This window comes from Phacochoerus africanus, chromosome 11 (genome assembly GCF_016906955.1).
Source record: "Phacochoerus africanus isolate WHEZ1 chromosome 11, ROS_Pafr_v1, whole genome shotgun sequence".
NCBI lineage: Eukaryota > Metazoa > Chordata > Mammalia > Artiodactyla > Suidae > Phacochoerus > Phacochoerus africanus.
This window is the reverse complement of record NC_062554.1, coordinates 47,542,948-47,569,320: the sequence shown is the minus strand read 5'-3', so window position 1 is coordinate 47,569,320 and position 26,373 is coordinate 47,542,948. Positions and strand designations below refer to the sequence as shown.

Below are 26,373 nucleotides of genomic sequence, written 5' to 3'. Positions count from 1 at the left end.
GTATTCAGGCAACGCCTTTTCTCCTTCCCTTCTTCCTTCTGCCGCAAATCTAGGAGCTGCTGGAAAAGCTCTTGGGGCTGTATGTGCAGGGGGTGAGGGGCCTCCCTAGGAAGAGGAGTCTCCAGCAGAGCCCGCCACCTTGGAGGCTCCTGGGGAAGCAGCCAGCTGTTCCCATGGACCAAGGCAGGGATGGCCAGGCCAGGACTATGATCAATTGATAATTGATTTGCAATTGCAAATGCATCCCAGGAAGTCATCAAGCAGGTGGGAAGGGAGTGGAGGAGAGGTGAGCCGCTTGGAGGGGAAGTCGGCAAGGCAGAAAGCAGCCAGTCGTGGAGGCTGCAGAGATGTTAGCAGCGTTTAAAGGAATGAACTCCTGGGTGAGAACTCCATTTCTTTCTTTTCGCTGAAGCCGAGGGGAATCAGTGTAAGGCAGTTCAGCCTCATAAAATATTAAAAGAAATGCATAATGTGAATGGAGAGGAAAGGTTGTTCTGGAAGGAACATGACCAGACAAAGGAAGGGTAACCGTCTGGCTGTTCCCTTGGCAGCATGACCCATCTCTCTGGTCAACGGCACAAGTCCAGGGCAGCTGGATAGGAAGATGGTTGCTAGTCAGGGTCTCTGCCTCCAGCCTGAAATGCCAAGCAGGGTTAAGGGATGTGTGTGTGGAGATAAAATAGCCACCGAGGGAGTTCCCACTGTGGCTCAGCGGTAATGAACCTGACTACTATGCATGAGGATGCAGGTCCTATCCCTGGCCTCATTCAGTGGGTTAAGGACCCGGCGTTGTCGTGAGCTGTGGTGTAGGTTGCAGACGCAGCTTGGATCTGGCGTTGCTGTGAGCTGTGGTGTAGACCAGAGGCTACAGCTCTGATTCGGCCCCTGGCCTGGGAACTTCCATATTGCATGGGTGCAGCTTTAGAAAAAAAAAGACAAAAAAATTAGCCACTGAACCACTGGTCATTCCGGAGTGGGGATGGGGGATGACGGTAGGCAACAGTGAGGAGAGCGTTCTGGGGAAGAGGGGAAGGGAGAGAAGAAAAGGAGAGAGCAGAAAAGCGGAAGCAGGGAGCTGAGGTCTTGGCAACCTCACTTGGTGAAAATCGCAGTGATCGCTGAAATAACAACCTGCCATAGATTTGAGCTGCTCCTTGGAGCCCGGCACGAAAAATTTAAATTGAACATCAGGTCTAACTTGCTGGGGCCGAGGCTTGTGCAATACTGGAAGGGACTGCGGTGGGACAGAAGCTCCTGGTCTGGCCTGGGCTGGCTCAGGAGGCATCTTTGGGGACCTCTGGGAGTAAGGATGGGGAGCTGTCAACATGGATCCTGCTCATGGCATGATGCTCCGGGGCTCAGCCTAGGGGCAGTAAGAAGCAAGACCCATTACAAGACCGGGCTGGGACCGCAGGGCAGTCTGCCACGCTGAAAACAATTCTTGGAGCAGGCTCGTAAAACAGAGAACATCAACATTCTGCCCAAAGCCTCAGGGCTCTCTCATTGTAAGAGACGTGGAGGCATCAAGGAAGGGGCTTCCGGAGGACCTGGGGTTGGCAGAGGCTTATGTGCTGTTTCACTGCCTCTCTGAGGTGCCCCATTCTTTTATGAGAACCAGATCCTCCCAAGGCTAAAGTTTCTGGAAGGCTAAGCCTTCAGGCTCCTAGGACAGGGGTAAGACTGACCCTTCCATCCCTCGTCCCTCTGCCCCTCCCCAGCTCCTAAGCATCAGGCACCACCTGTTCCCAAAAGACCCGGCTGGAAGGCCCTTGGGCGGTTAAGGGGTCAAGCTGCCACTGTCTCCAGAGAAGAGATCTGAAGACAAAGGACAGATTGATTCCAAGAAGGACTAGGAAAGGTTCCAGCAGCAGAATCTTGGTTTCTGTTTGTTTCCTCTGGGCGGAAAGAGGGAGAGAGCTGTTGGAGCAGGCCTGCCCTCAGAAGCTCATCCCTAACCATCTTTATTCCCCAGGGAACAAGAACTAGAGGGAAGGGACCCACCACTTGGGAGAAGTAAACACTGAAAATCGTGAATGAAGGAGAAAGCAAAGTCAAGTCTGTTCTAGAGAACTTGTAAAACAGAGGTCTTCAGACTTTATTTCCACACTAAAATGTTGGAAGAAGGCTTTGTCCCAAAGGCATTCTTCCCCAGAATCCCCATAACCAAGCAGAAGCCCTGGAGTTGTTCCGTGAAGCTCCAGCTTCTGCCCTCGTGGCCTCCCTGGACCATCCCCCCCCCACACCGCTGCCCATCGCCACCAAGCCGCCTCCCCTCCTCCTCAGAGGAGGTCAGCTTGAAAATCTTGTTGGGAAAATTTCCTCTGAGTCTCCTCCATCCAAACTACCTGGAAAAAAGTAAGTGCCAACCAAGGACCTCTTCTTTTACTTGTACTGAGGTTTTCCCTGGCATCAACCAGACCCAGACCTTGATTCACTCTTCCAGCCCTTAAGAAGCCATGCTCTCTTTGGGGCACAGGCTCCCAGCCCATACACGGTCCCCCTACCCGGTCCAGCACTCACCTCCTTCTCCCCACAGATGTTGCTGATGATGGAGCTGGAGGCTGGGCTGGAGGATGGTCCCAGGACGGCGACCACCCCTTTGGGAAGGATCTGACACACTGCAGCCAGTGGCGGGAGCAGAGGGTGGGGAGCAGGAAAGGAAACAAGGCTCTCATCAGGTGGGGCGTGGGCTTCCGCCTGAGTCCTCCAACCTCCCCCCCTACCCCCCGCTGACCGTCGCCCCCCCCCACCCCCACTGGCCCCCTCTCCCACCCTTTCAAACCTAGTGCCCCTCCTCCCCTGGACGACCGAGGCTCCAGGACAGTTTTATTGGAGTTTATGGAAGGTATTAAATGAGGAAATGACCCAGGTTATGACAACATACGGCCTCAGCCAAAAGGGTGTATAAATTGTCTGGCTGTCACTGCAGGACAGAGGCGCAGAGCCTGGCTTGCGGGATGGGTGCTGGCAGCCGGGGCACGGCGGCTGCAGGGGCTGAGGACCCAGCTCACAGAACGGCCCAGGAATAGGGTGCAATCTGTTAGCCCCTCAAAGAGAAGGAGAGAGAGAGAGACTGGGGAGGGAGAAAGGCAGACAAGCAGAGAGAAGTGAGGCCGATGCAGGCAGGGAGAAGAAAGCCATTCAGCTCAAGTCAAGGGGAGGAGGAGAGAGAGGAGAAGAGGACGAGAGAGAGGGGGGCCCAGGGGAGCCTCGTCTTTCAACATCACCCTCCTTTCAGCTCCCCTGGAGCCTGGCGCTCTGCTTCCCTGAATGTTCCAGGTGCCTTCCTGACCAACCAGCAAAGCTCTGTGACCTTGCACTGCCCTTGGGGAAGAGGCCCTTCCCCTGCTCTACTCTGGATGCTCAGCCACCTGCCAAGGAGCACTTCCCATGCACCTCCTTGCACCTCCTCTAAGTGGGATTCATCCTCCTCAGGACTCCAAGGCCCATGATTTACAAGTTCTAAGACACTTGTCAATGTGTCTGTTTCAGTTCATTGTTTACATGTGTTGCTTCTCTTATTAGACGTCAAAGCTTTAAGGGTCGGCGCTTAGCCATAGTTATCTCTAGATCCCCAATCACCTTGCTTTGCCTAGGTGTCCAGCACAGGGTTTTCTAGGCACCCAGTTCACAGTTGTCGAATGAATGAGTGGGTGGACGGGACACGTGGTTAGAAGAGGACAGAGTGTAAAGTCTTACTATAGACTCAGAAAGGGAGGGCGGGAAGAAGAGGAGAAAATAGTCGGAGAGAGAACATAGGACAATTCTCAGGACACACAGGTGATAGCAGAACCAAAGAGCCACCCCTCGGATTATGCCCCATGGTTCCCAGTTTTGCTACAAGACATCCTTCTCTGCAAAGAAGTCAAAGCTGGACACTGGACACATTTTCCTCCTTCTCCTAGAGCGTCAGGTCAGTAACGTGAGGTTCAGGGATCAGTCCAAGGATCCTCTCTGAGCCAGCCACAAAGCCATGCCTGCAACCTGGATGTTCTTTCTTTTAAAGAAGCATCCTGACCACCAGCCCACACGGCCAAGTGATGGCTCTAACGGGGCACCGGTGGTGGGATAGAGCACCAGGGTTCAAATCCCCGTGCTGCAATTTATCGCACAAACAACAGATCTGTGAAGTCTTCTTTCGGCCTGAGGCTCAGGCAGGGACCCTGTAACATCACAGAACTCAGCTGACCTAGAGGCTGTGGGCAGTGGGTGCTGGAGGGGAACTCATCAGCACTAAGAGTCAGACCCACCCCCAGTGACAAGAGTCGCTGTGGACAGGGTTCGCCTTTGAAGGATGCTCTTCAAAGTTGAAGCTACTTCCATGGAAGCTACCTCACATGATCTCAGCCCACTTAACTCTTAGCCTGCTAGGGGCTCTCTGTTAAATGGCCATCAAATCCCCACACTACTGTATAGCAGAGGGAACTCTACTCAACATTCTGTAATAACCATATGGGAAAAGAACCTGAAAAAGAAAGGATATATGTACATGGATAACGAACCACTTTGCCGTACACCTGAAACTAATGCAACATTATAAACCACTATACTCCAATAAAAATAAAAATTAAAAAAATACATAAATCAATAAGAAAAAAATTTCCTACAGCAGCCTCAGGGATGAATCTTAGTTCCTGATTTTACCAATAAGGAAACAGCAACCTAGGTTAAATGACTCCCCTCAAGTCACACACCTAAGACAGGTCAGAGCCAGCGTCAGAAATCAAGTCTGTGAACCTCATCCAGTGTCTGCCCTACTGGCTCATGGCCACTTATTTTATCTGCCTTACTCCTTGCAGCCACTTCACCCATCTCTTCTCAACCCCTTCCAGCTGGGGTTCCCACCTCATCTTGTTCTGCTGCACCTGCCTCCCTGGGTCTCCAGTGACCTCCCCGAAGTTCTTATCTCTCTTTTTGCAGCTGATTGCATTGTTCCTTTGAATTTCATGACACCATCTGATCCATCTGAGATCCTGACTCTCATCCGCTTCTCTGATTGGTCTTTCCCACTTCCTTTACCAGCTCCTCTTCTTTCTCCTACCTGCTAAATTCCGAATCTGTCTATGCCTCACTCTTCCTGGGCAATCTCACCCTTGCCTGTGGCCTCCACGCTCATCTCTGCCAGGTAACTCTACCCCCTGACAGATGTCTGGGGCTACAAAACAAGTTCCAGCCACCTGCTGCGTGTGGCCACAAGGACTTCCCTCTGGTGTCCTGCACTCAGCACGTTGGCAGCATAGAGGCAGAAAGCACAGTTCCTAGGAGCATGGACTCTGATGCAAGATTTCCTGGGGGTGAACCCTGGCTGGGTCACCAACTAGCTATGAGACCTTGAGCAAGTTACCAACACTCTCTTACCCACAGTACTGGAATGCTAACGGTGCCTCTTCGGCAGGGATGTTGTGAGAATTAACGTGAGTTAATAGACACAAAGTACCTACTCTACATGATTTATTATTACTCCCAATACATCATATCTGCAGTATACTTTTCATACATAATCTGATTTGACCACCACACTTCTAGGGAGAAGAGTCCTTATTATCCCCACTTTACAGATGTGGAAACTGATGCGGAGTCTTAGAAAAAGTAAGCAACTTGCTCAAGGTCACGCAGGTCATGTATGGAAGAGCCAGGTGGGAACCTGGAGATCCATCTGGCATCCACACCCAAGCTCTGAAAAAGAATGTCTATATGCTGTGTGACTCGGTCTCTTTGCTGTTCTGTAGAAAACTGACAGAACACTGTAAACCAGCTGCAATGGAAAAAATTAAAATCATTTAAAAATAAATAAACACATAAATCAAAATAAAAACCCCAAGCTCTTAACCACTGCACTTGACTGCCCTCCGCCCCCCAGCTCCCAAATCTCAAACCGTGGTCACCCTTGACTCTTCTTTGGCTCCCCCCACTGAACCTATTCACCCGCGATACCAATCGGGGTCAGGCTCTGACCATCTGACCTGCTCGCCCCCACCCTCTCCTCCTTCCCACACCCACTGTCACAGCCCCTTTGACAACCTGACTCCTAAGGGCGTTCTCTGTCTCCAGGACTCTTCATTCCCAAGCCCTTCTTCAAACTGAGGCAAATTATCATCCTCAACATAGGGCTTGTCTTATTTATCTCTGTGTCCTCTGTACCTAGCACCCTATCACTGGCCAGACTCAGAGTTATGCACTCAATAAAGAGAGGCTGAACCACACTGAAGCCCACTCAACACTTGCCGTGGAAATCTGGAAATAAACTAAATGTCCAATCGTAAGGGAATAGTTATCTAAAGCGTGGGTCATACACCCAAATGGAATATTACCTAGATATTTAAAATGCTTATGAACAGTTTATAATAGTATTAAAAATATTTATGTAATAATATTAAGAGAAAGAAGCAGGATATAAAATTATATGTGCAGCTTATATGAAGGCTACAACTAAGCAAATACAGAAAATAGTTATGCACTGAGGAATGATTAGAAGAAGGGGTTATAAAAGAAGAGGTTTACTGAGTGCTAATTATGGCCCATTCTAAGCACTTTATATGAATTGACTTATTTAATTCTAGAAACAACCTGATGAGATAGATACTATTATCGTCACCTTCATTTTACATATAAGAAAACAAAACAGAAGAGTTAAAAGGCAGAGTCGGGATTCAAACCCCCAATCCCTCCTGAGTCACTGCCTTAATCATTGCACCGCACAGCTTCCCTTGACCAACAGTGCTTAACTGAGATCTTCGTAGAGATTGACTTGACCAGTGGAACACTAAATGATACTTTTCCCCCCCTTTTCTCTACTTTCTATAAGTGAACATGTATTCCCTTTATAATACATCATTATAAAATATAAAATTTGGGGAGTTCCCATTGTGGCTCAGTGGCAATGAACCTGACTAGTGTCCACAAGGGGTTAAGGACCCGGCACTGCTGTGAGCTGTGGTGTAGGTTGCAGATGTGGTGGGGGTCTGGCATTGCTGTGGCTGTGACTATGGTGTAGGCTGGCAGCTGCAACTCCAATTTAACCCCTAGCCCAGGAACTTCCATATGCCATAGCTGTGGCCCTAAGAAAGCAAAAGAGAAAAGTAAAATAAAATTTCATTACAAAAAATTTTTCTTCCAATGAGCAAGTAAAATCCAGATGCTCTGAACTCCAGAGTCTCCCTTTCAGCCCGTTCTCCCATCACATCTCCTCCGACTTCACATCAGCTCACCTGGGACACACTCCATACTTCCCTACCCGGACTTATTCCCATACTAGTCTGTCTGACTAGACCAGGGGTTCTTAACCTGCTGCCTGAGATCTATGGGAAGAAGTCAGTGGTCTGTGAACACTTGGGGGAAGAAAAATGGCATTATTTTCTCTAACCCCTAATTGAAATTTGGCATTCCCTTCAGTGTTGAATACAGGCAATAAACCACAGTATATTAACGGTAACTGTGACTTTGTCACTGATAGATATCACAAGTGTGTTCATATTGCATTACAGTGCTGCCGATGTCTTGAAATATCATATTAATAATTACTTAAAAGTTACACTAATACTTAGATTGATGCTGGGTTTGACTACTGAATACCTTAATAAAGAAATACATATATAGATATCTCACTATTAAAATATTTTAAATGAATTTCCAGATAATTGGTTTCCCTGGTCATCCTATCTATTCAATTTTATTCATTTAAAACCACTTTTCTGCAAAGGAGTCCATTAGCATCCACAGACTACCATGGTCTTGTCCCTCTGACTGGAAAACTCCTATTGACCCTCCAGTGCCCAGCTTAGTTCTTGCCCACAGTCAAGAAGGTGCCATTTTCTCCCTTTATTTATATCACACTGTGGCTCTGAGTCAGCTCTATGCTGGACAGGTCAGCATCCCTGTTCTCTGAATTCCTGGCCAGCTTTTGCCCCAAGCTAGTTCATCATGCAATATCCCAACAGGGAGAAGTTTCTCCCAAAAAAGATATTCTTAGAAAAGATCACAATCCCTTACTTCCAATTCCCAAATCCAAAAGGTTCTGAAATTGGATGATTTTCATCAAACTCCTTTGGTGGCAAAATCTGCTGCAGATTGATGGATAGACAGATGTGAAGCTATTTACAATATGTGAATATCAGAATGTAAGCATGCATTTAATTGTGGTTACTGCAGGTGTACGCCTCACCCTACCCCGAGAAGCTACTTAATGCCTGGTATAAGCACCACCAGACCTTTGCTGTATCTGAAAAGTTCTAGATACTATACATATCCAGCCTCAGGGGTTTGTAGCCCGGTGCCTGCTGTTGTGAGTACACATCTCTCATCTCCCACTGGAGCGGAAACTCCTTGAGGGCACGGGTCACATCTATTCAGTCCTGGCAAAAAGGAATTGCTCCATAGGTGTTTGCTCCACTGATTTGAAATGATCCAAAATGAGAGAAATGAAAGTGAATTATCATCTTCCCAGCAGCCATGGCCTGGGGATTTCCCGAAATCTGGGAATTGTTCTTTCATTCCGGATGAAGGATGCCTGCACCATAGAAATGAAAATCGTTTATAAAGGGCCTCAGCTCTGAAACTTCCTGGCCCCTGATTCTGCAAGCCCTGGCCGTCTCATGGGGGTCTCTGAGCAGTTTTATGAGGGATGGAGGAGAAGGAGGTACACTCTACCTCTCCCTCCGAGGGAAGAGAGAACCTGCAGGTGGGAGTGAGGTTGCCATGGGAACCAAGTTTCCCAGCCAGCAGAGGAGTTGGCCGGCAACTGACAGAGCAGCTGCAGGAAAGAAAGACCAGGATGGGGTGCTATAAGATGGGGGAACTTCTGCCCCTGGAGATACCAGCTCTGGCCTGGATCTGAAGTCCCCTTAGACTCCTGGGCTGGGTGGAAGGTGCTTGTGGAACTCACTCCTCCCCTGAGTCTTCACAGGGAGAGGAAGGGTCTGCCTGGGCTACAGATGGTCCACAGGGGTTACTCATAGGCACACTGATTGTAGGCGGGGATGATGAAATCCTGGGCTCCTTGCCGACAGTGGGGCGCTCTCTGAATCCCTGTGGTGAACAATCAGAGCCATGGGGAGCTGACAGCCATGTAGAGCAGAGGCTGCAAAAGCTCAGAGCCCTTCACATAAAAACACTTCCTGGCGCCAAAGCCCAAGTGGAGGGGGAGGGCAGGGTCTCTGTGTGCCTGGTCAGGCTGAACGCAGAGCACAGAGCCCTGACCATCTGGAGCAAGGGGAACAATGGCCTCCATCAGTGCCAAGAACCGTCTCCCCCTTGTGCCAAAGCCTTGGGAGCACGGTCCATTCTCAGCTCTGTGAATGGACACGGGGCTGAATGGACTGGCCTTGCTGGACTCTGAGCTGAGAGGGAGGGAGCGCCAGGATTCTGCACCATCACGCCCCCACAATGGGGACATCCCTGGTCAGAGGGCCCCAGGGCATCAGAGAACTCCAAACTGCCACTGGCCGTCGCAGTGATGAAATGAACAGCGTGGGAGAATACAGTCAATGATAATATAATATCTTTGTATGGTGACAGATGGTAACTAGACTTATCATGGTGCTCATTTTGTAATACACAGAAATATCCAATCACTGTGTTGTGCATCAGGAACCAGTAGTTTGCAGGTCAATTATTCTTCAAACACAAACAACCTACTCATAGAAAAGAGATCAGATTTGTAGTTACCAGAGGCAGGGTGTGTGTGTGGGGGGGGAGTGGGAATTGGATGAGGGCAGTCAAAGGGTACCCACTTCCCGTTATAAGATAAATAAGAACTAGAGATGTAACATACAGCATATAAGTACAGTGAACACGGCTGTATGTTCTATATGAAAGTTGTCAAGAAAGTAAGTATTCTGAGTTCTTATCACAAGGAAAATTTTTTTTTCTATTTCTTTCATTTTGTATCCATGTGAGATGATGGATGTTCACTAAACTTACTGTGATAATCAATTTATGATGTATATAAGTCAAATCATTATGCTGTACACCTCGAACATATACAGTGCTGTATGCTGATTATATCTCAATAAAACTGGAAGGAAAAAAACCCTGCCATGGGCTCCTCTCACCTAAAGCATATTGTTCAAAGCCCTCAGCGTGGCCTCAGATCACTGTGGAAGCAGCAACACCATTTCCACACATGTAGACACCAGGCAGACATGCCACGACCCTGAATCCTTACAAACATCCCTCGAAGGAGGTGTTATAACACTAATTCTCCTGCTAATAATAATAGAATAGGAAAAATCCATCAAGAGTTCGCCTGACACCTGGCACTGCTCTAAGTCTTCTAAATGCATCGTCTCCTTTAATCCTTGCAACAACCTCATGAAGTGAGAACTCGTTTTATTCCTATTTTACAGATGAGGAATCCAAGGCACAGGAGAAGATCAGATCATGGTGCTGGTAGAGCCAGGAGTAGGATCCTGAACCTGAGTCCTGGCCACTGTTCCACACTGCTCTCCAGTCCTGGCCTTCACCCCCATCCCCACTCTCCGTTTTAGCCACACCCAGTTGTCACTGTGCCCCAAGGTACCGAGTTTTTTCCTGCCTTCCGTGTCAAGGCCCTCTCCCCTTCCCCTTGCCTGTCCCAGAGGCCTTACCTGACCACCTAGCAACACCTATGACCTATTTCTGACCCGCCTCTGCCTTGTCTGGGCCACTCCCAGGCAAGCAGAGCTACCGCGATTTATAGCACTTTTCAAACATGTGGCCTTTGCAGCCTCCTGGGAAAGACCAGGAGCCTTAGCCTCCCTGCCTGTAACCTGAGGAGGTTGGCCCAGATGATTTCTAAGCACTGAAATTCAATGCATTTCTGAGACCGGGTTACGCAGACGGGCAGCTCAGAGAAAAGGGGAGCAGGGCAGGCTGGCTGCCTGACTCATCATTATTCACAAGACTTTTTTTTTCTGGCTTCTCACCTTTTTCCCTTATGCTGCCTTGGAGTCATTCTATTGAGCTGATGGAGGGATGTTAGCCCTCAACGGTTAGAAGCAACTCTGAATCATGAGGTCATGCTCACAGAGACTTCGAGAAGCCAAGCAGCCGGAACCTCACGCTCCCTGCCCATCTCCGGGCACCGATGCCTCGTGGGGCCGATAACCAGTGCGCCTCTGGGTTTCCAGGGGAAACAGTGTGGACAGCGGAGAGCACGCTTGGCCTCACAGAGACAAACCCTGACAGGGGCAAGGGGTTGACAGGGAGGCTCCTGCATTTAACTCTGCAGTAAATTAAACCTCAAAACTGGCTCTGGTGGCAGCAGGGACGGTGCCTCTGGGTGTTGGGGTGATAAAGGGTGGCGCTTAGTTAAGCTCTGATACTTTCACCACAGGAGACATAGGGATCTCTAGAAAGAGAGGAGGGTGAGGCCCATGGGAGGTCCCAGCAAGGGAAAGGCTGAGATGGAGATAAGATACTAGAGCGAGGGAGGGAAGGGACAGGTGGGAGGGGAGGTGACCTAGAGGTCTTGTCCAGCCCCCTTATTTCAGATCTGCATGCCGAGCAGAGGGAGCTGGGAAGTCAAACATCAAGAAGCTTGAGGTGATGATGGTGACCTGGTGGAGAGGTGGGAGGATCAGACGTGGTGGGTCTGAGGAGGCTTGACGAGTGACCCTCATTTTAAATAAACCCACTATATGAAAATCTATAGGAACCGGATAGAAGCAGGGTGGTTTGCTACTTGTATCTTTCCAGAGTCCACGTTGTTATTAATTAACACCCTGTGTGATACTTTTCATCTCTCAGCCCCGCTTTCAACCATCAAATGAGAAAGCTGAACTCTAGACTCCAGCATCTTTAGTTTCTTTTCACTTCATCCTCCTTGATTCTGCAGTTGCCATTGCTCCCCTTGACTGACATGTCCGCCCAGCATGTGATTCATTACGTGTGCTTCGTGCAGGAGATTTGAAACTCACACACCGCAGAGAGCAGGCGCAGGGTACCCTGTAGGATCGATACCACTTCTACTTAGATCAGAGTCTCTGTTTTCTGCCACCAAGAATGTCATCACTGGGATCTTTCATCTCCTTGAAGTGGTGTCCTGGGCCACCAGGTGACAGGTGTGAAGTTGGGGGCCTTAGTCAGGGTCCCAGAGCCACTCAATTGTTTTTTCAAATAGTTGTAAGTTAACAATGCAAATCAGCCCAGGCCATTAGCCAGGAGAAGACAGAGCCGGGATTCTGAGCAGCATGGGGCTCTGGGCCGCACATCACAACTTCCAAAGGCTCAGAGCTGTCGGCAGCATCAACCCAGAAAACGGAAAAGAGAGGGGAATAACCAGTCACAATTGCGGCCCTACAAGGCACGCTGACATTAAGACAGGCCGTGTGAGAGGAGCCTGAGAGGTACACGGGCTGGTGGAGAGGGATGGCTGAACACTCAAACAGAGCAGAGAGAGAGAGAGAGAGAGAGAGAGAGAGAGAGAGAGAGAGAGAGAGAGGAAGCTGGGAAGAGGTGGAAGAAGCCAGCTCCAGGGCGAGGGTGCGAGAATAAAGCCAACAACGAAATTCATAGCTGCCACTTACTGGATGCCTGGTGTGTGCACAGTGTAATTAACTCACCTGCACAGTCTCGGGTCCTGCTTGGAGTGACCCTAGGAGCTGACATGATTATCACCTCATTTTACAAGTGAGAAAGCTGAGGCACAAAATGGTTCAACAGCCACAGTCACACAGCTAGGAAACAGCAGAGCCCAGACTGAAACCCGATCAGTCCGATCCCCAAATCCTGGCTCCTCTTTATACCACAGTCTCTCCAAAGTAGGGATCGCAGGCCTGCTGTTCTCTCCGCATCCGGATCTCATCTCCCTCCAAACTCCTTCCCCCACCCTGCTACTGACCCCCACCCCCCAGTCCCGCCCCCATCCCACTTCAGCTAAAAGCGCTAACCCAGCACCCCACCCCCCCTTATTGTAGGAGGGAAAGAGCAGGGTTGGAAGCTTTCTATGAACGATCGGGGTGGTATTTAAAATCCATTGTGGGGGAGCAGCTCTGGCTTTAGATGAAAAGCCTTTGGGGTAGAAAGATCCAAAAGCCTTCTTTTCTCACAAATGCTAATCCTGCCTCAAACACATTGAGATGTAAAAGCTGAACTAAAGGCCGCTTGTTAGTAAAATACTCGGTGCCTAAAAGAAGGGCATGAGAAAGACGCTCCACAGCTCTGCAATGTGGAATAAAGACATCAGTTTCCTTTATTCCCCTGATTCAGCTGGCTTAATATTTTAGATGTGTTGCCTCTGCTAAGCCTGGGTCACTAGGAGAGAAAATTTACATCTGCTCATGACCCCCATCCGCAGTGGGCAACCCCTCAGGCTTCCTGTTCTGCGAGGGAAACCCTGAAGAACCAAAGAAGAAAAGGAAACTGGTTTTTCAAAGAACACTCTAGAACTATGTAGAAATCTAGAGCCTTGTCTGAGACCTGCCCTCCTGGACAAAGAAACACCACAGCACAGACTGGACCAGGAGAGTCACGGGAAGTCGGATTTCCTCTGGAAGATCCTGAGAAATCTGAATCTTCCTTTTGTTGTACTTGACCTCTATGACAACTAGGATTTCTATCTGTGCCCTGCTGAATCCTCATCATCTCGGACAGAGTACAGCAGGCACTCATGAGTATTTATTGACGGGCCAAGGGACTAAATGAATGACCTGTGCCCCGACGCCTTCTTCTGGAGGAATCTGTGTCCATAGATCCTGTTCTATATGGTAGGAATTCACCCTCAGTCTCTAGGAGTGGACTCTCTCCCCAAGGGTAGTGCTTAGGTGATCTGGCCAATGCCTGTGGCTTATGAGACCAGCCCTGGAAAGATGAGCTGTGACAATCAGATGCTGAGAAATCCAAACCAAGGAGCACTGGGGGAAGCTAAAGAGAGACTGTCAGCTACCTGAGGGCAGGGACCATGCCTATCTTGTTTTTCACATCCTTCCCAATGCATGATATCCTGAATCATGCCTGAAATAGAGCATATGCTCCATAAATTTCCTGAATGAATGAACAAGCTATAAATTGGACCTGGATGGCCATTCTGGGACATGATGAATAAGGTAGGGAAACCAAACTAGCAGAGAGGGAGGAGCATGGGTTCGATAAGGCAAGAGCTTATAAAGAAGCTGTGAGATAGAGAGAGCCACTGCCTTCCTCCCTTCTCACCCTCTTTGGATCCATACGATATCCTGCAAATTTTACTTAAGCCAGTGTAAACGTGTTTCTTCTCTTGCACTGCTAATTGCCCCGATTCAAGCATCACTGGACCCACACATAGAAGACCAGCTGTCTGACATGTATACTTAAGCAAGCTGTTCTTTGGTTTGATTTGGTTTTGCCACTGAGTGTCATTAAAGGTTGAAATGGGCTAAAAAAGAAGGAGATGGGACCCCAGGGTCTTAGGGAACAGAGGCCACTGCCTCTCCGGGCTGAGGGGCCCCCCTCCTTCCCTCCGAGCTGGAGTTGTTCATCTCTAGCTTTGCTGCAAAGCACCATCCTACTAACTTGGAAGCTCATCCTATAAAGTCGTCAAGGTAATAACAGCAACACACCAGAGAATTGCACAAGAGGTGGAGCAGATGAGACACTAGACTTGCAGGGCTGTGATGTAAGTTCGGGGCCCAGGACTTGCTCTGAGGTTGGGTAGGTTGTCTAATGTCTTTGAGCCTCAGTTTCTTTGGCAAAGTGGGAATTATAACACAACTCTCCGTTGCTGGGAAAATTAAAATCATCACCAAGAGCACAGTAGGAGCTCCATGAGTGTGATTTAAGTGACCTACTATGTATGTCTGTAAAGCACTGCAATTGACAGAGGATTTCCCTATATTGTAAGTTGTTTAAAGCTCACAATGAGTTCCAAGATTTGCAAAGTAGACTCGGGCATTCCCATTTTACAGATGAATACACTGAGGTTAAATAGACTACTTAGTCTTGTCCAAGGTTACCTACAGAGCAAGTGCAGAACTCCAGCCCAAGTCTCTGCTTCTTCCCACAAAACTGCTCTCAGCACAAGAAAGCAAGACAGGGAACAGATGTACAAGGACTGCATCACCCCTGGGCTGGCCGTATCTCTCCTTTCTTAACCACATACAAGGTTCCATTCAGGGACATGTGTACAAATTGTCCAGGAGACGAAGGAATCGAATATATGAAGGAATGAATGAGTGGGTAAATGAGCGAATGAATGAATTTCCTGTCTTGATTTCACTCCACACATAATTAGCCACAAAAACTAGGATCTTGTCTAGACTAAGCCCTGTAGGGGCACGTTCCTGGTGCACGTTCCTCTCCCTCTCTTGGGAATATCTACATCACAGGCCTGGCGATGGGTGCAGCTCACACCACCAGCCCCTCCTCTGCCAGCAAGGGGAGCAGAGGGCAGCCCTGCCCATTCTACGTACTGGTTTCTGCAGTCTCGTACTCGCTGTCTCTGAGAAGCTCAAAGATGTCCACTTCGACCTTGGCCTTGCCCAGCCTCTCAGGAGCGCGGTTGATGCGGTTCTTGGCCAGGGTGATGGAGAGCCGCTCCCCTCTGCTGCACTCCATGGGGTCATCCAAGATAGCAGCTGTGGGCAGGCAACCACAGGGACACAGTTGGTACCCTCTACCGTTACCCCTCCTCATTCTCCAGTCTCCCCCCTCTGCCACCTTCCACCTCCAGCCTGCCATTCTCAGAACTGTCCCCAAAACAAGTCCTCTGTGTGATAAGGGTCTCAGTTTGTAGCCAGGAGTAGCAGTGAATTCTAATGTGGAAATCCACCTCAGGAAGCCTGTAATGCCAAGGCCAGCCACCAGGGGTCCTACCTGCAAGAGGTCCCTAGGCTCGGGCATGGTGATACCCTTGGATATACCTTTATGGGCGCACGCACAGGCACACACATGCAGAGAAAGGGAGATGGTGGCTGTCCTTTGCAAATGGCATTCTGGGCACATGACAGAATGGTATTCTGGGCATTCTGGGCATGAGACACTCTCCTGGAGGTGATACAGGGTTAAAGGAGGCAGAGGTGTGCTATCAAGGAGTAGCTGCAGGATATGGCTGAATGCTGGCTCTCCAAGTTCTGACACAAATGAGACGTGTCACCCAGTGAGCCACATAGTTTCTACGAACTTCTTTCTTCATTGAACATTACAGATAGTCAGACAACCTCGTGGGGTGGCTGGGAGGATTGAGTAAGACAATGTATAAGAGGGACACACACCATACCAATTCAACCAGTGTGATTTAGTCAACGTGAATGGTTGGAGTGGTGTGGTCCCAAGAGTTATCTGACTGCTGGAAGGGGTATTATGGATAAGTGTTAACCTGAGTTCAAATCCCAGCTCTGCCCTGTGGTAGCCATAGGACCTCAGTTTCCTCCCTTGTAAAATGGCACAAGAGCTTATTCTTTGGGCTACTGTGACGATTACATGGATAATACATGTGAAGTGCTCAGCACAGTATCTGGAGCACAGCAAACACTCAATAAATCTAGCCATTGATATCATTCATTCTCTTGGTAGAGAAAGTTATATAATGGAAAATCTCTACATAAACACTTGTACCCACATGTTCCAAGCAGCATTATTCACAATGGCCCCCAAATGGGAAAACCCAAATGTCCATCAACTGATGGACGGATAATCAAAATGTGGTATATCCATACATGGAATACTATTCAAAAATAAAAAGGAATAGAGTACTGAGGTGTGCCACGATACAGGGGAATCTCGAAAACATTATGCTCATTGAAAGAAGCCAGACACAAAAGACCACATGCTGGAAGATTCCATCCATATGAAATGTCCAGAACAGGTGAATCCATAGAAACAGAAAGTCCCAATGGTGGTGGTGGTGGTGGAGGAGGGGAAGTGGGGGAGCCATGGGGAGTGGCTGAAATGTACACGGTGTTTCTTCTGAGATGATGACAAAGTCCTAAAACTGATCATGGAAATGGATACACAACTCTGTAAATATATGAAAAACTGCTGAATTATAGACTTCAAATGGGTGAATGGTGTGGTATATAAATTATATCTCAATAAAGCTATTCCAAGAAAGAAAGATCAAGCTTATCTTGCAGAGGTTGAAGCCTCAGAAGAACACCTCTGATAAATCAAGCCAAAAAGATTTCACTGACACATGGCCCTTGAGTCTCAGTGGCTGGTATGCACGGAGACACGTTTCTATGCTGCCTTTTCTGTACAGTGTTCCCAGACCTCTGGTGACCCATTTTCCAAACCCAAACCAGGACACAGAATATGACAAAGCATTTTCTTCTGATTTGTGGATTTATTTATAGGCCTAGCCTTACTGAACAATAAAAATTAGATTTCATTTACACAGGTTGGCCGTGGGGAGACAAAAGTGTAACCTTAGAACTAGGCAAAAAAGTGGGCTGCTGCGAGTTAACAGCCAAGTCCATTCACCCGTGATAGGATTAGCCACCAGAGGGAGCAGCCAATGGACCCGAAATGCAAGACTGAAGAGCCTGGGGACACCTAATACTCCTACCCAGGTGACCTTAGGGCAGCAAGACAAGAATGAGATGATTATTCAGGAAACGGAAATCTGAACCATTGCTCTGTGCTGTCCCAGGGGGGAAGGTTTGGGGAATAGAAGGGAAGTGGGCAGTCCGGAGGAGTGATTCTCAAAGGGTGCTCCTCGGAGGGCCCTTGGGTTCCTTCAAGAAGCAGAGGGGGAGTTCGCATGGGGTTCTCTAGCCCCCACCGGCTTCAACCAGCACAACTCCACATCCAACAGTTTTAGGTAGTGGGGCTCCCCAAAAGATGTGATGTGGGGAAAAACTGTTTCGCTCTTAAAAATATAATACAAACCATGAGCCGAGCCTTAGAGAATAGAAAAGAGACATCTAAAATGTCAGGAATTGGTGCCATCCTGCACGAGCCACGGGAAAGAGGCAGCAGGGTCCACGGCACATGAGCCTTATGCTAAGAGGTACACATTTATCCAGTGTCGATGTCAGGGGAAATCCTAGGGGGCACAGTCTCACTTACTCTCTGCAGTAACTCCATGAAGGAGGTGTATCTTGTCATCCTCAGTTGGAGATGAGAAAACAGAGGTCAGGGAGGTCAAGTGCCCTGCCCATGTTCCCAGGGCTGGGGAGTATAGAGGAGGGAGGGGATCCCAGGTCGGTCTCACATAAACCCTGTACCCTTAACCTTCTATCTTCCTTCCAGTGAAACTTGTCTTCCTAGGGATTTGCTGCTGAGAAGGGAGGGGACTAGGTAGCTAGGTCTTACTCAGCTTACACTATTATCGCAAAGTACCATAGAGTGGATGGGATTTATTTCTCACAGTTCTGGGCACTGGGGAGTCAGAAATCAGGGTGCCAGTATGATGGGGCTCTGGTGAGGACCTGCTTCCTGCTTTGCAGATGGCTGACTTTTCACTCTGTCCTCATATGGCAGAGATGGGGGGAGATCAAGCTCTCTGGTCACTTTGAAAAGGGCACCGATCCCTTCATGGGGGCCCCACCGGCATGACCTCACCCACACCCAGTCAACCTCCCAAAGACCCCACCACCTAATACTATCACATTCGGAGTTTGAGTTTCCACATATGAATTTTGGGAAGACATAAGCATTCAATCCACAACAGCAGGGCACACAGGCTTTGTAGTCAGCACAAAGGACTTCTCACCAAGGCAAACCAGCTATGAGACACCAACAGGGGACCCTGGACCCGTGGGAATTCCCATAGGTCAGGCACCCAACCCCTATGAGATTTTTAGACTGGGGCAGCTATCGTTCTCTTTGAGTGACCTCACTATTACCAACTTTCTCATCTACGACCTGTTAAATATCTACTAGGTCACTGGTGATAAAAGATATTAATTAATAAAATAATCTCTCAGAAAATCCCCAGGTCTCTGTGAATCTAGCTCAGGCCTCTCTCTAGAATAGAAGAGAAGTTACTTCAGTAACATTTTGATCAAGTTACTCGTGCTACAGAGTCACACTGGACTTACCTCTGCCCCATCAGTACACAAAGGGTGCATTTATACCTATACCACAGTGGCAACCCACATCCACACATACACACTCTGTTCCAGAGCCTCCTGGTTCTGCCCTTTCTCTCCTTTTTGTAGAGCATGTGTTATGCTATTTACAATAGCCAAGGCATGGAAGCAACCTAAATATCCACTGACTGGAATGGATAAAGAAGATGTGGTATATATACAAAATGGAATAGCACACAGCCATAAAAAGGAATGAAATAATGCCATTTGCAGCAACATGGGTGGCCCTAGAGATTATCATACTCAGTGAAGTAAGTCAGACAAAGACAATTATCATATGGTATCACTTATATGTAGAATCTAAAATATGATACAAATGAACTTACTTACAAAACAAAAACAAAGTCACAGACATAGAAAACAAATTTAGGGTTACCAAAGGGGAAAGGCGGGGTGGGGGAGGGAGGGATGGATAAATTAGGAGTTTGGAATTAGCAGATACAAACAACTATACATAAAATTAACAACAAGGTCCTACTGCATAGCACAGGGAACCATATTCACTACCTTGGAATAAATCAAAATGGAATAGAATATGAAAAAGGATATATATATATGTGTATATATATATATGTGTGTGTATATATATGTGTGTGTGTGTATATATATATATATATGTAATGAATCACTTTGCTGTATAGCATAACTTAACAAACATTGTAATTCACTTATACTTCGATTTTAACAAAGATGTGTAGAGTTCCCGCTGTGGCGCAACAGATCAGCATGGTCTCGCCTCCAGGGTTGTCGCAGTTGTTATGTAGGTCACAGCTGTGGCTCGGATCTGATTCCCGGCCTGGGAACTTCATATGCTATGGGATGGCCAAAAAAGAAAAAAAATTAAAAATAAAAAATAAGATCTGTACTGTGGACTGAACTATGTACCTCCTAATTCATCTTTAAAGCCCTAGTCCTCAAGAGTGACTGCTTTTAGAGATAGGACCTTGAAGAGGTTAATTAAGGTTCAACAGGTGCATAAGGGTTGGGCTCTGATCTGATAGGATTCTTGTCCTTAGAAGAAGAGACTCCAGAGAGGGCTCCCTCCCCGACTCCCCACCTCCGAGAGGGGAAGCAGGCTGTCACCAGAACCTGACCTTGCTGGCACCTTGACCTCAGACTTCCAACCTCCAGAACTTGAGAAATAAATGTCTGTTGTTGAAGCCGCCCAGGGTGCGGTGTTTTATTATGGCAGCTCAGCTGACAAAGACAATGAGCTAATATAAACCCTGACGTGCAGGACACCAGCCGGCCCTGTGATACCACCCAATCAAGTCACAGAGTATCACTGGACACCCTTTGAGACAGAGGGATCAAGGCCAGGGGGCAGGGAGGGGGTGGAGCAGAGGGGATGTGGGCACAGGAGGGCCCCCCCAACACTGAGCGCTCAGGACTCCACACTCAGAGGGGGTGGGTGCTCACCCACTCTCTAAGATCCAGAGTCCTGTCTCCCTTCCCAATCCCTGTACCATTCTGGGCACTGGTTTTTAGGTTTTAGGTTTTAGACAACGATTAATTTCTGGCTGAGAACATCCTCAACTGGGTGATGGGCAGGAGACCGAGGGCCCAGCTGATGCCTCAGGAGCAGCCACCTCATCCGCCAACCCTCAACCCCCTCACTGCTTTGCAGCCACGGTGAGGCTGGGCAGTCTGGGGCCATGGCGTGGGCCAGACTAAGATGGGGAGACACATTCAGGGACTGGGATCTGCCCCCCCTTTCCAGACAGGGGGTTGTGCAATGATTCTGCGAACCCACATTCCTGTCCAAGGAACCACAAAAGCCCTCTATTTCCACTGGGCTTTCTCCCCACGAGCCAGGAGCTTGACTCTCTGATAGGACCTCTCTGAGTTCTGAGGCTCACACCAAGGAGAGGGTAGCCTCTTAACTTTGCCCACCTCCATCCAAGCGCCCCTCCATATTCTCGGCCCACCAGCCTATGTCCCCTCTGCCAAGGACACCTCCCTGTGGGCAGGCAGGCCAGGTCTGCTCACTGCATGCTTCTTGCTCACCCCTAAAGGGTGTGGCCATGACCTCCCAGGGGAGGGCATATGATCACCAACCCCCTCAAACCCCTTAGGCCTTCCCATTGTCTGAAGGGTTGGTCCCAATCCAGTCTCTAGGGTGGCATCAGACCTGTCACACCTTTCTGCCCGCAGCATCCCTTCTATCTCTGAAGGGACCGCATCTCCGAGTTAGGACCTGGGCTGGCCTCTTGTGTTCCCTCCTCCATGCCTCTGCCGACACTGGCACTGTCCCTTGTTCCCCCTCTCCCTACAGGCCTCTTCTCCCCCTCAGACCCACCTCTTCCAAGAAGCCCTCCCCCCGCTCCCCAGCCCAGCGCTCTCCTTCCATTTCCACGTGCTGTCTTGAAAGGGTAATTCTCTTTCCACTCCAATATATGAGTTTGTTCACCTAGCATGGACCTTAAAAGCCCTGTGCAATCCCTGCTTCCTTTGAATCTCCCCAGACGCCCCCTCCCAAATCAATTCCCCCTTCCTTAGAACTCTCATAGAAAGTGCCCGGTACCCTTCCTCAGACAGGAACCACTTCTGACATTCTATTATTTATTTTGCCTATTTGTCCATCTTTTCTCTCCTCCACAGTCTGCACCCTGAGGGTGAGGGCCAGGCCTGATTCATCTCAGCAGCTGCGCGATCCAGGACGCGCAGGCACTGAGCCCTTAGTGAATGGCATGGAGTGAAGAGAGAATGCCAGGCCACTGCCTTTCCATGCTGACAGCCAGCAGCACACATTGTGCCCAGGGCAGTAGGCATTGGATGCGGCGTGGCCTGGGGGCAGCTCCTCTGCAGGGCGGAGGACCTCATGGAGCCCTCCTCCTGGGGCGAGGGCTCTTGTGCCCTCTGCTCACCTGTGCACATCAGAACAGGCTTGCCCTCCCTCCACAACTTCTCAGCAGCCCACAGGTGACCCCTCGGGATTGGACAATCCTCCACCCCTTGGTTCTTCCAGAGTCTTGCTGCTGAAGATTTCCAAGCACTTCGATAACTCTTACCTCTTTAAGGGTAGAAATAAAGAGGTTTTACTGGAGCGTCTTTATAGGCAGTATCTATAATACATCTACAACTGTTCGGCTCAGCTGCTTAGAGCCCTGTGCTAACAAGAAGAGGTGATGTGAGCCTCTAGAGAACCAGTTGGCTTTGCTCCCAAGCCAAGCTTCGGGTTGCTTGCTTCCCAGGGCCCTGGCCATAACCGCATCACCATCACTCACTGGCACCAGCTTCCTCTCTCACCTCTGTCCTCTCAGTGCCCCTTTTCATTCCTGTCGGTCAAGGTCATTCCTCCTGCTGGAAGCAATCCCACCGCTGTGCAGGCTGCTCCCACCACAAACTCACACCCACCTCACCTCACCTGGGGTGCAACCCTGTCCCACCATCGTTTCTGTCCTTGCATGTTACAGAGCATCCATTTGCTGAGGCTGTCCTAGCAAAGCACCACCGACGAGGTGGCTTAAACAACAGAAATTGACTTTCTCACAGTTCTGGAGGCCAGAAGTTCAAGTTCAAGGTATCGGCAGGTTTGGTTTCTTCTGAGGCCTCTCTGCTTGGCTTGCAGACGGCCGTCTTCTCCTTGGGTCTTCACAAGGTCCTTCCAGTGTGTGTGTCTGTGTCCTAATCTCTGCTTACAAGGACATCAGTCATGTTGGCCTAGGGACCACCATACGACCTCATTTTAACTGAATTCCCTCTCTCCAGATCCTATTTCCAAATACAGTCACATTCTGAGGCACTGGGTGTTGGGACGTTAACGTGTGAGTTGGGGTAAGCGGTACACAATTCAGACTGTAACACGGATTTTAACCTCTGGCCACCACCAGCTCTCATTCTCAGCCCAAGGACTGGTTAACCTGAGGCCACTCTTGGTGACACGCCTCACCTTTGCGACCCTGCCTTCCATCGGGCTTGGATTAGGAGGCTCCTTTCCAGGAGAGCCCCCCCATGCCCAGCTCTCGGCCTCACCAAGCTTCCCTGCTCTGCTTCACCTTCCGTCTCTGCCCCAGACCGGCTCACTCCCCTCCACTAAGATGTGGTCAGAGCCCTCCACTCCCACAGGGGCCCTCCACCGGCCACACCGAGCAAGCACGTCCCTTGGCCCACCTTCTCCCCCACCTTCAATTCAGGCCGGGCTTCTCCAGTGACTTGCTCAATGTTTGCTGACTCTGCCTCATCCCACATTCTCCTCAACACCCACTCGCAGCCCCCACACTCTCCTCTCCGTCGCCCCCACCCCACTCAAACCGTGCTCACACGGTAAAGAACCCTCAATAGTCATTTCTATCCAAGGCAGCAGACTATTTGGATTCCTTGTCTAATTACGTTGGGAGCTGGCACTGCTGTTTGTACCTGCCAGGTGCTGTTCTAAGAACACTGTGTGTGTTATCTCATTTAATCCTCACATGACCCTACAGCTTGCTGTCCCATTTTACAGGTAAGAAAACTGAGAAAGAGGCAGGCTAAGCAACTTGCCCAAGATCACCGAGCTCTTAAGGGGAGCTTTGGTCCAGCCTGTGGGCTGCATGACCGCTTCATCAGGCCACCTCCTGGGGTTCTCTTAGCATCTGAGGGTTCCGAGTGTTCTTTGCTGCCCTGAGACTCTCAGCTTCCACGGCTTCCATGACACGATGCCCCTGGGACTTTCCGCCTCCATCCCTGCCTATTCTCTCAGGGGGTACTCTCCTCCTGCCTGTTTTTTTAAATCCTGGGGAGCCCCAAGGGTCTATGCAGACTGCCTTCTTCTCACCTCACTCCCAGGAGCTTCCTAGGCCACCCTGTTCACAGCCACCTCCACGCTGATACTTGACTTATGTCCACCAGTCTGATGGTACCTCCACGTATGCATCTGACGAGCATCTCAAATAGTAAGACCCAGACTACACCCACCCTCTCCGCTCCTGCATTTTGCTGTGACATTCCTGCGGTTAGTTAATGGCAGAACCAGCTCGCCAGTCATCATGGCCTCACCCCAATTACCCACCTCTCGGTTGCTTCTGATTTTCTCCCCTCAAAATTTCTCGAATCACCCCTTTCCTCTCGGGTCTCAACACTGCAGTTTTAGCTCAGTCCTTTCATCCCAACGATTTGACTGCAACCGCTTAACTCTCACTTCATTTTGCTACCAGAGTTTTAACCACTAGCCAGCACGTCCCAGGCACACCTCCACACAGCTACCAGAGTGATGCCTTTAAGGTGCAGACCCCGGCTATTCGCTTCCAATCCCCACATCAATGAATTGCTTGATATGGCAGACAAGGCCTGGCTCAAACTCTTGAACCTTATATTCTGCTTCTCTGCTCATCCGTATCTACCTTCTAGAAAAACTGAACTACACAGAGTACCACCTAACACACACACACACCCAGTGCCATTGTGTGCCAGCATACATTTGTTCATTCTCCTGCCTGCTTATGCTGGCTCACTCACCACTCTTACTTACTCAGCTCAGACCTCCCCTCCTCCTGGAAGCCTTCTCTGGACCCAAAGGTTGATCAAATATCCCAACTATGTATAATCCTAGAATCCCATTCCTCTTACACTCTATTTCAATTATTGGTTTAGTCCTTAACTTTCACTCTCTAATTTTCTTCTGTCCCCAGTGCCTGGCACCTTCCTGATAACAGGAGGTGTTTTACAAATGTGTGAGCCAAATTTGCCTTGACTTTTGAGGAATTTTATGCAGACTTCTATTCTTCCATCAGAATTACTACTCTGACCCATATGTATGCGGACAACTTATTTTGACAAAGGTACAGTGAAAAAAAAGGTCTTTTCAACAAATAGTGCTGGAACCATTGGATTCTCACGTGTTTAAAAAAAACTTATGCATACTATATACATAAAAAAACCCCTGTGTCATGCTGTATATAAAAATTTACACAAAAATGGATCACAGACTTAAAATTATAAAACGTACAGAAGAAAATCTTTGTGAACTTGAGTTAGAAAAAGACTTCTTAGATGTAACACCAGAAGCAAAACCCATAAAATTAAAAATAGACAAACTGGATGTTGTCAGAGTTGAAAATGTCTGCTCTTCAAAAGACACTGTTAATAGAATGAAAAGATAAGCCACAGACTGGGAGAAAATATTATATGCAAAGCCTATCCCTGATAAAAGACTTTTATCCAGAATATACAAAGAATTCTCAAAACTCAATAATAAGAAATCAAACAGCCCAACATTTAAAGGCGGGCAAAAGATTCGAAGAGACACTTCGACAAAGAGGTTATATAGGCTGCAAATCGTCTGTAAAATACGCTCAACATCCTTAATCACTGGGAAAATACAAAGTAAAACCATAATGAGATAGTGCCAGAAACCCATGAGCGCAGCTAAAACTTAAAAGCTCAACCCATACCAAGTTGGTGAGGATGTGGAGGACCTGGAACTGTCATGTGTTACTGATGGAGCTGGCCGATGGGGTGTGACCATTAAATGGAACACCTACTATATGAGTCCGTCATCCCACCCCGGGTATGTATCTAAAAGAAAAGAAATCATACACCGACACAAAAATATGTACAGAAATGTTCAAAATTACTTGATCCATAGCAAAGACTGGAAACAACTATCAAGAGGTGAATGAATAAAAACAAAGTAGGATCTAGCCATACAATGAAACATTACTCAGCAATAAGATGGATTGAAAGACACCAGACCCTCACTCCCTTCCTTCTATAGAACCCTAGCTGGCAGTGTTCCCAGATCTCACATTCTGGATTTAGCCCTCAGCTCACTTTCTCTTGACGTATACTTTCTCCCTTAAAGAATGAATGCATTTGCAACTATCAGCTCTATACAGAAAAGTCCAGAACCTCTATCTTCAACCCTACCTTCTATCCACACATCAGACTCCAATTTCTGGCCGCTGAAAGAAAATGTCCCCTTGGACGTCCTTCCAAACTCCATGTCTCAAATGTAACCCTTTATTTTTCATAGAATGGGAGGCGCTCACCGACCTCTCAGTTTCAATTAATAGCATCAGGCTCCCACACGCTCTCCATGTCAGAGCCACCTTGCACTCTCCCCATCCTTCAGCCACTCTCTCTGCTCAGTCACTAAGGACCACTCAGGGATCTGCCTCCCAACCATAGCTTTCTTTCTGTCCCCACTGCAGCCACCCCTACCTCTTTCCGGTAATACCCCTAACCTATTTCCTGCCTCCTGTCTCTCCTGCACTAATCTAGCCACTCCCCACTGCAGGTTCGCTAGACTGGCCCCACCCCCCACAACCTGGCCCCCCTCATGCCTCTCCAGGCTCACATTCTACTCAATTCTTTGACCACCTGGCTACACCTCGGCAATCCTTGCTGTCACTCTGCCTGTGCCTTTTTTCCAGGTGGTCTCTTCTTCCTGGAAAAGGTCTCAGCCTTTTTT

General features: G+C 48.7%; 1 protein-coding gene across 1 annotated transcript in view; it reads right to left on the bottom strand.

Annotated features, from left to right (window-relative positions):
* Positions 1-26,373, bottom strand: part of GRIK4 (glutamate ionotropic receptor kainate type subunit 4) — a 456,521-nt gene that overhangs the window by 169,730 nt on the left and 260,418 nt on the right. The window contains exons 3-4 of the mRNA XM_047753544.1: positions 15,363-15,527; positions 2,521-2,618 (exon numbers count right to left, since the gene is read on the bottom strand). Coding sequence (XP_047609500.1) covers positions 2,521-2,618; positions 15,363-15,527 — 263 coding nt within the window. The remainder of the gene's footprint in view (positions 1-2,520; positions 2,619-15,362; positions 15,528-26,373) is intronic.